This window comes from Harmonia axyridis, chromosome 1, assembly GCF_914767665.1.
Source record: "Harmonia axyridis chromosome 1, icHarAxyr1.1, whole genome shotgun sequence".
Taxonomy (NCBI): Eukaryota; Metazoa; Arthropoda; class Insecta; order Coleoptera; family Coccinellidae; genus Harmonia; species Harmonia axyridis.
The window spans coordinates 68,920,277-68,933,592 of NC_059501.1; the positions used below are offsets into that span (position 1 = coordinate 68,920,277).

General features: G+C 36.6%; 1 protein-coding gene across 3 annotated transcripts in view; it reads right to left on the minus strand.

Moving 5' to 3' along the window:
* LOC123670568 (tachykinin-like peptides receptor 86C) overlaps nt 1-13,316 on the minus strand; it is a 132,134-nt gene that overhangs the window by 17,112 nt on the left and 101,706 nt on the right. For all 3 annotated transcript variants that reach the window (XM_045604064.1, XM_045604066.1, XM_045604065.1), the window contains exon 6: nt 11,524-11,601. In XM_045604064.1, the coding sequence (XP_045460020.1) occupies nt 11,524-11,601 (78 nt within the window). The remainder of the gene's footprint in view (nt 1-11,523; nt 11,602-13,316) is intronic.

A 13,316-nucleotide genomic window follows, 5' to 3' on the forward strand; every position in this document is an offset into this window, starting at 1 on the left:
CCAAACACATTCTTGTTAGCGGGGTTGATAACACGGTCCTGATAATGAATATTTATAGGAAGGCTTTAATGCGGTATTTGCATAATTTTGCGGACATTCCTAACCTTTTCGGATAATGGCTATTGTCTGCCGTTATTCCCTCAAGGAAATAAATTATACATGACATTGTGCACAATTTTCACGTTTCTGAGCCGGCATGTTACAATTCGTACCAAAATGTAATTAGTCTGATAACCGACGGACGTGTCCGGTCAGAATTGAACGGAACGGGTGCAGCATCAGATTTTTGAAACCGATGTGGGAATTTCGATGAGATGCAAACGCGAGAATGGGAATTTCATGGGACCATAGAGTTTCTCATTATTCACCATCTGTTATGTCTTTTTGATATATACTTTTTTGATTAAAAATAAATTTAATTTATATTTACACAAATTATTAGCCGTTTTGAATAATTTAGAAATTCTAGTCAAAAAAGTAGATATCAAAAATATGCAGTGTGCTTCACCGCGTCGGCCTATTAGGAGAGTTTATGGAAAACTGATCACAATTTTGTGCTGAAAATTTGCATGTTGGATTTTGAGACAATGATCTTTTTCCCTTGAATATTTTCAGATCTCTAAAACTTTCGGTTATTAACGGAAGCAGACTACTACTTTCTCATTTCAAATGGCACACCCAGTAGATATATTATTGCATCATTAGATAGCTTTTTTGATAATAGTTTCAGATATATGACATACCTCGGGTATAAAATCAACAGTTCATGAGTAATGGGATTCTCATGAAAACAATGGTGGCGACGAGGATTCACATTTTTTTGAAAACGCGAGAATGGGAATTTCATGGAGCAGAGTCTCTCATTATTCACTATCTGATATGTCTTTATGACATATTCTTTTCTGTCAAAAAATATATTTAATTTATATTCATACAATTTATAAGCCGTTGTATAGATTGGGATAATTTAGTTTTCTTTATAATTGTATTATTAGACAGAAAAATAGAAATCAAAAATACAGGGTGATTCACCGCGATGGCCTATTAGGAGTTTATGGAAAACTGATCACAATTTTGTGCTGAAAATTTGCATGTTGGAGTCTGAGACAATGATCTTCCTCCAAAAAATATTTTCAGATCTCTAGAACTTCCAGTTCTACCGGAAACAGACTACTACTTCCTTATTCCAAATGGCACACCCATTATATTATTGAATCATGAAATAGCTTTTTTGATGACAATTTCAGCTTTATGCCATACCTTGGGTTGCCATACCTTGGGTATGAAGTCAACGGTTCATGAATCTTATGAAAAAAATGGTGGCGACGGGGATTCACAGTTTTTTGAATATTTCCGCAGAAAACCTTTATCATTTTTGACTCTGAAAATACAGAAAATGCGTAGAATTATAAATATGTTCGCGGTTTTGATGAAAAACGTACAGGGTGTCTATAAGAAGATTTTGAACTCAAATTAATCAAAACTCGAGATTTTCAAAATGAAAATTATATTTCTTATTATTTCAGTCGATTCTACGTATGAAAAGAGTGAGTGTTACTTAAGCAAACCTTATACCTAAAATGAATACTTTAAAAGTTATCGAGGAAGAACTTTAAATGAGGAAAAACCGCAATTTCTAACTGTGTGGAGAAGGTAGTCTGTGACTTCTGAAAAACACAGGAAGAAACTAATATTCGATGTTTCGATAACAATCCCAACGAAAAAATTAGTTATAATTCATGAAATGTAAAACTCAGTTATTGAAACATTGAATTTTAGTTATTTTCTGTGTTTTCCGGAAGTTACAGACTACTACACACAGTTAGAAATAGAGTATTTATTTTAGGTATTGGGTTTGTTTTATTAACCCTCACTATTTGTGTACGTAGAATCGACTGAAATATATATAGGTTCTTATTTGAAAATCTTGAGTTCTGATGAAATTTAGTTGTCCAAATTTATGATCTTCTTTCACACATTACACTCGAATATTTGGAAAATTGCTCGGACCCGTTATTCCTGATTCGAGGGGGAACAACTTTTCCGTTTTTTTCATCCCCGTAACTTCAACCCCTCTAATGGGGGTGAGAACAATCCCTTGATTTTGAATAGGGATGAGGAGTGTTGTGATTTTGAAGATATTGTCGAGTACTATCTGACCCTAAAATAATAGCTTCAAATATCCATCAATTATGAAATAACATAAAAATAGTTAAAGAGGCAATGTGGAATTTATCTCGAAAATATTATTCGTATCCGACACATTTCACAGGCGGTATTCAGTAGTTGTACTAGTCCACTATTTTACCTGTCATTTTTTCATCGATAGGAATTTGATGCGAAATTTCAGGATCACATATTAATCGATAAAATCTTCGAAATGAGGTATCGCAAAACTCCCAACTGTTTTCCACATTTTCATTTAAAAGCCGGAAAATCGAGGTGTTAAGTTTTCGTTGGACCACATTTAATGTTTTTAGTTGTGTTTCAAATACGGCCTAGTAAAAAGCTACTTCTATTTTTATTTCAAATTGATGAATAATAGAAACTATTCTATCTATAATTACTTTTGAAACTTACAAAAGTCGAATTTTCACCTAAAACTAAAACTGAAACCAGATTCGAACCAAAATTATTGAAACAAACTGAATCTACCGGTATAAACTGATTTTTGATGGCAAAATCTACCGATGGCATTCAAGTTGGAGTGGCAGTTCCCCAAAAAGAAAACCCTGACTGCGCCATTTGTGATGAAAACATAAAATTTATTTAACATAAAGTTGGGACTGTTTTTATTCCTTCACCCGAAAACTGATGACTCGGTAATATCTTTGTCCTTGAAATATCAGTGTTCAAAGACCTTGGCCTAGGTTCGGGAAACGAGCGTCCAAAAAAAAAGCAGATAAAAATCGCTGCAACTCACGCTATCCCATCGAATTGTTGGATCTCCAAATAAAAAGTTTCAGAATTGTATATCGATCAAAAGTTTAAATCTTTCAATTTCGGTTTTATAGTCCATCTCATAAAAAGTTTTAAGACTGTTTACTTATGTCCCGAACTATGAATAAGTGAACTTGCCAAAAATACCCCCGCATATAATCGGAAGGTCAACTTAAGAGTTTTATGTGTACCGCAAGTTTTGGAAGGGATGATATGGCCTCAATGAAACCGAAATTCGTCGAGAAACTTTCCAACAATATTCACAATCTACGATCAGCCGGAAAGCGACAGAAAAGTCGTGAAACGAACTTCCTTCGAGACGAGGTGGACAGTGGTAAGGTATAGCTTGGATTAGAATTTCTTCTAAAGGTGCTTCCGGTGCGAACCAGGATAATACACCGGATGCAGCTCGAACCAAGTCGATAAATTCTGCGAAACGACATTTTTGCCAGGATTTTCTGAGTGTAAATCATATTTACGTTGCTCTCTTGACTTGACTGCTCTCATTAGAAGTATAGACTTGCAGTTTTCGAAGGTAATAAAGTTCACCTGATGACTGATGATCGTATATTTGCCCCCGTTGATGCTCAAGTATCGGAATAAACTTCATCATTTCTGTTTTCGTACTTTCCACCTGTCAGATATAAAATAGATGAATATATATGAAATATCGAACTGGTTGTTGTGATACAGACCTTGAATGTTAAATGAGGTGGTGTTAGTGTGTATCATGGGTTGACAGCAGTGGCGTATCAGGACAATTGTAGGAAGGAGGGCAAGACAAATCTGGGGCTCTCCAATCAAGGTTATAGGTTTTTCAGATACTTCTCAATGGCTTCAAATGCAAAAAGTAAATAATATATGCACTACAGTCTGATTTATGTAATGTATAAAATATAGGGAAAAATCAACAAAAACATATGAAGAATAAGAAAAATATAAAAATAAATACTCTTCTACAGCTAGCTTGCGCTCTCCCCCCTCCATGTGTACTTGCGCACTTTCTCCTATGATAGGTAGTAGGTACTGGCGGGGGAGTGTGAAGTGGCTCCATGCCAGAAATAGATTAAAACTATGGTCCAATTGAACGACTTGCGCTTTCAACGCTTGACCACTCAGCGTATTCTCCAGATCTGAACCCCAGTAATTACTCGCTTCAAAAGAATGTTCCAGGAAAAGACATTTGGCTCTTATGAAGAAGTGATTGGCGAGGTTGAAGGCTATGTCGAAAGCAAATATGAAAATCCTTCACAGAAAATGTTTTGTAAAGTTAGAGGAGCGTTGGGGTGAACGGTATACATGTAGGATCCAGTTATTGTTCCCTGTAAATAATTGAGATGCTCAACGGGATGCTTGGAGACCTATTAGTTTTTCAAGTGTCGAAGGCATAACGGTTTCAATGAATTTACAGGTAACGAATTGTTATTGTACATATAATGTAAAAGGGATGTGTAATTCTTCGGGGTGTCGAAGATGTGTCATGTCGGTTGTAAAACTTAAGAGATTTACTGGGGTTGGAAAAGTTCGAGAACAAGATGGTTGTACCAGATGTGTTACATCTGTGTATCAGGTACTAGTCCTTCGAGTATATTCGATTTCCAGGAATCCGCGAAGATCTTTGTGGGCTGTACGGCAAAATTCTTATTGGACTAGGGGATAGTACTTTCCCTAAGGGTGTGGTCAAGCCGAAAGAAGGGAGGTCGATATTCGAGACAGGGTAGTTCCAATCGGCGGAGAGACAGTTCAAATTGAGCCGAAGACGGGTAGACTTCCACTTAAGCCGAAGACGAGTCAAGTTCGGTCGGTCAACTTAAGACGTAAGACGAAAAGACGGTTCGCGGACTAAATTAAGACGAGTTAGAGACGAGACGACCGCAAACTTGAAGTACGACGAAGACGTGATAAATGAAGACGTTTCGAGTAATCAACAAACGAGTTAAAGACGAAATTCAGTACCGTAGTGAGAAACTTGTAATTGAGACGTAATTAGGATCTTCTCAATACTGAGTCTGTACTGTATAAGTGTGGCTTTGTAAATAGATGTAAATAATTGAAAAGAGTTTAATTATTACAAATCCAACAAAGTCACGGAGAAAAAGACGAAAGGCTAGGTAATCGAATCATACCTCTAGACGATCGATTAACCAAGCCTTCATACATGCATCACTTTTTAAGGCGATTTTGAGGAGACAATTGTCAATGATTATTCAAAATACCATAGACATTTATATTGCCATTTCTTGGAATTTGGTCTGAGTTTCTCTTCTTCAGAAGCCACTAGGATATTCACCAACATTTGAGTCAGCATTTTCAAGATTGTTTGTCTAGCTTCTGTACAATTGAGCCACTATTAACTCGAAATTTCTTCTTTTTTCCGGAGGTTGCCGATGAAGTTTATGCCGTTATAAATAACTTCAAAAATGAAAATAGCTGTGGGTATGATTCCCATTGAAGTTTTGAAAGTTCTTTCATCTCAGATCTCCGAGTACCTAGCCCACCAAATTAACTTATCGATCTCTTCAGGTAAATTTCCTGGTGTCTTAAAATCGTTGAGGTTATATCCGTACACAAGAAGAATGCTGTTGACGACATTTCAAATTACCGTCCCATATCTTTTTTGAGCACTTTATCGAAAGTAATAGAGAGATTGGTATTCAATAGGATGTTGGATTATCTGAATAAGCTTTCATTAATTACGGAAAGCCAGAATGGCTTTCGAGTTTATTCTGGCTAAATTATACAGCGTCGGATTTAGGGGTGTTTTTCACGAGTTGGTCAACGATTTTTCAAATAGAAGGTACTTCTATATTCGTATACGCCAACAGGCATCTTCCAGATATCCAGTTGAATTGGGGGTGCCACAGGGTTCTGTTTTGGGATCTCTTTTATTCATTCTGCTCGTTAATGATCTTCCTCTTTACGTTATAATGTATTCATCAATATAAGGCGATATCAAGATAGTTTCGTTTGCTGATATCTTTTACAATTTCCGCATCCAGTCTGGAACGCACAGCCAGGTGTGAACTTGTGGTCCGCTGTATCAGTGATTGGAGAAACACAATAATTCTGGATGTTAATAAAACTGAGTTTTTTGTACTTTCAGTCGCAGGATAAGGGTTCATACAAATTTGAATCTATGCATACATTTGTGTTACAAAAACTACCCACTTTCCCTGTTCAAATTCCTGATGGGGTTGCAACCCTCTCTAGGGGTTGCTAGTAGAAACAAGCTTTATATTCCAGATCATGTCCCTCAGTCATAAAAAATCATCCTGTCTGAGTGTTTTCACAAATTCTGATTCGTTGTTAAGTCATTAAGGGTGCACACTTTTGAATGAGACACCCTGTATATTACTTTGAAGTTTTCTATACAGTGTATTCTGTCTTAAAGAAAGAATATTATTATTATTATTGTTATATTCACTCATAAGACTCGTGACTTATTGGGTGAAATGTTAGGTGATGAAACCTTTCCTCTCCTTATGGATAGGTGAGGTTGAATGTGAATTTAATCAATTAATTTATTAGCTGTATATTTCGACCTTGCGATTTTCGATAATATTATTTTCTCTTTCGATTAATATTATTAATTTTTTTTCTCTTGTTGGAATAATCGTATTCCGGATAACTCGCTAGAATTTTAAAACATTTCATTTATATTCACACGAAAACAATATCGGTAATTAATGATTTGAACCAGGACAATGCTTACACACTAAATGCACTGAATTTTACACTTCCATGTTTACTTGAAATGAAAAGACCATTTACGTGATTCAAATCGTGGATAGCAGCGGTCTTGTCTGTATAACTGTATTCATTCATTATACCCTGAATACGTGGTTGAATTTTCTTTTTGCGTCTAGATGAGATATATAGAGTGAAAGCTGCAATTAGCGGTAGAATCAAAGGGGGTTGAATGAAATGTTTCATATCACGTCTGGTTTTTGACCTGAATGAAAGAGATCACAGATACCTATGTTGGGATGGTCTCATTACTATATTAGGTGTAGTAAAAAGAAATCCATCATTTTTCCAATAGATGGCTTTAGTTATCTGTATCTCGCGTTGTGTAAGTACGATCGGATTCCACCAGATCGTGTTAGAACGATGAGATTCCGTACTACAAAAACTTGTCTGACAATTTGTGATTTGTTGAGTCAGTTCAGTTTGAGATTAACACTAGCAAAGGGAAAATACGCTATATTTCACAGTTTTTCTCCGATAAGGGCGAAAATGCAAATAGTCCTGATACTATAAGAGCCTATCCAGCGCAATTTTGGTTTTGTCGATTCCGTTCAAATAATTTGGATGTCCAAGATGCACTATAAGGCCAATTGTAAAAAATGTCGATAAAATCATGGACATTGTCGATTTCGATCGTCAGTACAGTTTCGATTGCCCAAGAGCTAAGGATTACACAAAAAAACGTTCGAACCATTTGCATAAGGCTGGTCTCGAGAAGAAGCTCGATTTATGGGTATCACACAGGAAAAAGCTAAAAAATCTCATGGACCGAATTTCCATCTGCGAATCGCAACAAAATCGACCCATTGTGGTTGGTGACTGGTGATGAAAAGTGAATCATTTACGACAACGTCAAGCAAAAACGGTCGAAATGCGATGAGCCAGCGGCAACGGTGGCCAAGCTAGCCTTGACGCCAAGAAGATTTTGCTGTTTATTTTGTGGGGTTGCCAGGGAATTATCTACTAAGAGCTGCTCCCCTACCGCACAACTGTTAACTCGGAACTGTACTATTGTTTATGTTGTACGATGCAACAGTGATTTTAAAAGTTTGAATATTAATTAGCTATGAGCCTGAAATTGAAATGAAGTTTTTATTCTGAAGATTGAATACACCGGAAAAAATATTCAGAAAATTAAAAATGAATAATGTCGGACCACGTTCAAGTCGACCCTATTCAGTTACGATTTTGCTCTATGTAGCGTTTTTCGGAAGTGGATTGCAAGTTGTCCGTAGGCGAATTTTAAATGAATGGTAATTCTGCGATTACAGAATGAATAAATTTCGCCAATATGCGAGGCTATCGTCACTTAAATGATGAGCCAAGCATTCCTATTGTTCGAAAAAGAGTGACAAAGTTCGAGGAAATCGGACCAATACTAAATAAACTGAAACCTGGGCGCCCATGGTTATTGAGAACGGGTTAATCTGTCTGTTCGTGATGATCCCGACCTCTCCAATCGGAAGCAAGTACTTCCAATCAGCAGAGATCATATAGCAATATCGAGAAACTTCACACATATCTAATGTTTCTCTGCTAAGAGTTGTCAAATTTTTTCAGGGAAATTAATCTCCAGGAGAGGTGAAATTCATCAGCCCCCTGCAGTTCTGATTTGACCCCTACGAACTTCAAATCATTCAAATTGCCAAAGAAGTTTTACATCTGGGGTTTCCTCAAATCTGAAGTTTACGTGAATAAACTTCTCCATGAAATGAGAGCAATCATGGAAAATACTTGACAAGCCGCCATCACGAATTTTACTGTTCGAGGAATGAGTCTCATTAACGCGCCACGTAGATATTAGAAAAATGTTCTGAAATAATGTACCTCCATCATTTAATGAACATATTTTCGATATACGGCTTATTTTTTATCGTTTTTTTTTACATAGAAACTTCTTTTTGGGATAACTAGTGTAATAGTTGAATGTGAAAAGAAAAATAGATAAGGTTTAGTTTTATTAGATATAAGGGATGAAACTTTCCAAGAAAAAATCTGAAATTATTGTAGTAATGAGTATTCATCACAGATCATCATCCCTTTCCACGAAACATCCTGTATATCCACGAGTCACTTAGCATAATCGATTTCACACTGGAATTCGGATGTTTTCTCATCGATGAAACGTGAATGAAAATCTCCCAAATCAAACGGAATGATTGATTCAGCTGTCATCCACAAAGAAAATTGGAAAATGCTGATTTGAATTTATACCCACCCCCCACCTCGTGTTTTCCATCTGAAATATGGGGTGCCGATGTGTCCTTCCTATTTTTCGGGAGCTACAAGGCGACCTAATTAACTTTCTTAAGATTGCCACCGCTACTCTTGGAATTTATCAGAATCCCAAAGTCATCCAAACTACTTTCAGAGGGACTCTTTGTTAGGAAATAATTAGGGGGGATTCACGTTCAGGAATTAATTAGACCCTGAGAATAATTGAGACAACACCTGGACCGATTCTAATTCTTGATTGTTTCCGTATCGATTCAATCGTTTAATTGTTGTGGAATTTCTAATTAGCGTTTGATATAATGATGTAGTTTTGGAATCGTTTTTGGTTCATGGCTAATGAAATATCATTAGGAGATGAGAAAATATACGCGAAATTGAAAGAAAAATAAGGAAAGCATCGACGCGAAGTCAGAAGGTTTTGTGCGCTCGTTTATTCACTCGCCTATTGCACTCTTGGCGATCACATAAATGTATAAAGGGTTATACAGGATGTTTAATCATGAACTGGACAAACATATAGAGTCGTGTAGATGAAACCGGGAGAATAATTTTTGCCTTGTGACATATAACTAGTTTTCGAGGCATAAGCGAGATAGAGGGTGTTCAACAAAATGTTTTCCTGTTATTGCAAGTTGAATTTGGTTGCGAGATTTATTTAAGTTCAAAATTAATAGAATATACTAACTGACTGAGAAAATGCAACACTCAGAAAGAGCTATTTAAATTTAATTTTTTTTTGGTGAAACATAGATTACTATCTATGTTATTATAGTCGTTCTTTGCAATTTTTTTAAATTTTACAACAAACCAGCTGTTCGAGGAGATTCAAGGTCGATGTTCAGTTTATTTTTTTTTATTTCACAATTATAATAAAACCGAACTAAAAACATTAGTTCAATCGATTCGGTTGCTGTTAAAATGCCTAGAACACGTGTATGCGGAATTTATCGCCAACTAAGTGAATTTGAAAGAGGTCGAATTATTGGTCTACGGGAGGCGTGGTTGTCATTTCGAGAAATCAGTAACCGTACGAACAAAAATCTAACTATTGTTATGAGATGTTGTCAAGCGTGGTTTGATAATGCCCAAAATCGAAGAACAGTAGGCAACGGACGTTGAAAAGTCACAAATGAAGTTCAAGATCGACGTCTAAGACTTATGGCCATTAGAGACCGATTTCCGAGAACTCAATCTTTGGCTGATGAGTGGTAAGGAGAACAAGGCCATCTTGTAACTGTCCGAACGGTTTACCGCCGGATAAGGTCTTTTGGACTGCAGCATTATTGACCACATCTTGTGTTACCTCTGACGATTGAGCATCGCCGGCAACGATTACACTGGTGCAGAGAACGTCAACATTAAAATGTGGAATGGCATCAGGTTGTCTTTCCGGATGAATCTCGATTCTCCTTGGGTGCACCTGATGGCCGCAGAAGGGTTAGACGACGTCGGGGAGAAAGACGTAAACCTCAGTTTGTTGTTGAGCGTCATGTTCACCGGACAGTAGGCGTTATGGTATGAGGTGCTATTGCACATGCAAATAGGTTACCTTCGGTCTTCATTCAAGGTAATATGACAGCGCTGCGTTACCTTCAAGAAATAGTGGAGCCATATGTGATCCCTTACCTTAACCGGCTCGCGAATCCAATATTTCAGTAAGATAATGCCAGACCTCATATTGCCAGAGTAAGTTTAAACTTTTTCGATTAGACCCATGTGAATCTTTTGCCATGGCCGCCCAGATCCCTCGATTTTTCGCTCATAGAGCATGTTTGGAAATTTACCCCAGTCCCCCCGGACTTTGGCGGCTCTGAGACATGAAGTACAGGTAGCTTGGGATATTATCCCTCAAGAAGAAATAGACTATCTTATTGCATCAATGCCGAGACGTGTTGGGGAATGTATAAATAATCGCGGTGGACAAACAGATTATCAACAAATTTATTGAAAAAAATTGTAAACCCTTCGTTTTTTTCCTCCAAATTTCAATCATTTACTCCTTGCTATACTGTCTATGTATTAGCAAAAAAAATTAAAATTCAAACAGCTCCTTCTGGACGTTGCAGTTTTTTTTGTCAGTTAGTATATATTATATCCAAACAAAGAAAGGCTTGACTTGGATCTTATTAAGCGGAAGAGCCAACAAAATTGTTTGATATTTGAAAAATTCTTATAAAGTTATCAATATAATGGAGATATCAAGTAAACGAAGTTGATGAATAACTGCTAAAACTATTTTTTTAATGCAAACGAACAAGTAATCAAATTGAAACAGGTAAATACAGAAAATATTTCACCAACCCTTGATTAATTCCAATTCTCTACATAATGTTTTGATGTTATCAAAATGACTTTGTATGAGCTTTTCTCCTATCATCACTTTATAATCGGAGATTCTGTTAACATGCAGCGACTCTGCACACAATTTTTCATTGATATTCAATAACTGCAATATCTTCTTACATTCGACATCGATTTTGAATTATTCATTTACTTATCGTATTGAATACCTAAATTTATTTTCCAGCAAGTTCAAGTTTATTTCGAGACCAGCATATCTCCAACATACGAGCAAAAAAGGAAAAGTGGTAGAATACTCACGCGAAATCGAACTTAGAGCCGACCTTCTTGCCATCTGGCCATATAAGAATGCATCCTATGGTTTCCTTTCCTTTGTAGCTGAAATGATCATATAAATTAGCATGTTTTGTTGACGCTCAACAAGAAAACAGGGCAATTTGGATGAGATGAATGGTGAAGGTATTTGCATACTGATACCGCCCATTCAGGATGAAAAAGCTTCGAACAGAATCAATTTCAGGGAAGGATCCCTTGAATCGGTTCATAATTCATTCCGAGGGGTAATTCCCATATCAAGTCTTCCCCATTGTTTGCAGTTTTTATTTAGTGGTTATCATAATGGGGGTTTCTGGTTTTCCATTCTGATGAAAATTCATAGACATGACGGTTCGGAAAGAATATACTCTAAGTTGATAGCTATGTGTAATTTAGTGGTGTCGACAGTGAATATAAAAAGGAAATTAAATTGGTGAATATTATCACTTTGGAATTCAATTGAATATGAAAAAGTGATCAGAAAATTATTAAAATATGAATTATTATTATCACAGGCCATCTTTTATAACTGCTCAAACGTAAATCTTATATCGGATTTTTTTTAAGTAGAATTAAACAAAAATCTCTTACGGAAAAATTTTTCTAATGAAAGGTTGATGGTTTTGACGGGGAAGTCCACTTATGTAAGATTTAAGATTTAATTAAGGAGGTTCCGTTCCACTTCTATCTAATGGTCTATTATACCCCAATCAAAGCTATTCTCAACATAGCGTGAACTATAGCTCACCTTCCAGTGCCCGAGTTCTAATGAACTCCAATACAAGGGATGCCTTCAAGGTGGCTACTTCCTTAATTCTACAAGTTTCTTGTCCAACGCAAATTTTGCGTTGGCTAGTGATTTCGATGTATTCCGGCACCAGGTGCTGCGGAGTTCTCTTCACATAATCTGCGCTCATCATTTTCTGCTAGACCTATCCTAATGAGGTGTTTCCTAAGGCGACAATGTCCTGTGAGCAATCCAGTGAAGATATGTAGTACATATATTTTGCTATGATCCAGATACTTCTTGGATCTCGCAATGTCGAATGATCCAACCCAGAAAGAATCCGCCAGAGTCTTTCTCTTTCGCTTTTTTCCTTTTTCTGAAATTCTTTCTATGTATGTATATGTGTAAATTTGACTATACCACAGAAAGAATTCAGGCCATTGAAAGGAGTTTGGAGTTTGTGCTCTTTTTCTGGCAAGTATGTTGGCCTCTCCATTCCCTTCATTCACGAGTGGCTGGGAATTCAAACTGAGAATACTTGTTATTCTTGCCTATTTATTAAATTTTCTTCAGCACTCCAATATCATCTTAGAATCGATGATATGTGATCTCAGTGTTTTGATTGCATCCTGACCATCAGAATGTATCGCTATGTCACATTTCTGATAATTTCTAGCTACGTTAATTTCCTCATATCTGCCTATTGAAAGCTTAGAACATTAATAAGAGTGTGATTTATTCATAAAAATTCCTTCGTGTTTCAAAAGGGTTATTGATTTTCTCCGTTTAATGATTTAGCTATGGTGAAGTTATGATATAAGGATTCCTTATAAAGCATTCAACAATCAAATCAGGATTCTCCACGCCTATGGATCGCACACACAATCAGCTAGCTCGATTGTGATTGGCGATACTGAACTTCTATCTCTCTTGTATCTGGGATCGAGCACGAAGTATCTCTGCTTATTGCCTTACGAGAATGAGCATTTGGTCGTCCACTTATGCTAGAACCTCTTCCATTTTGATTTCCCCTTGGGTGAGGGAGGACAGT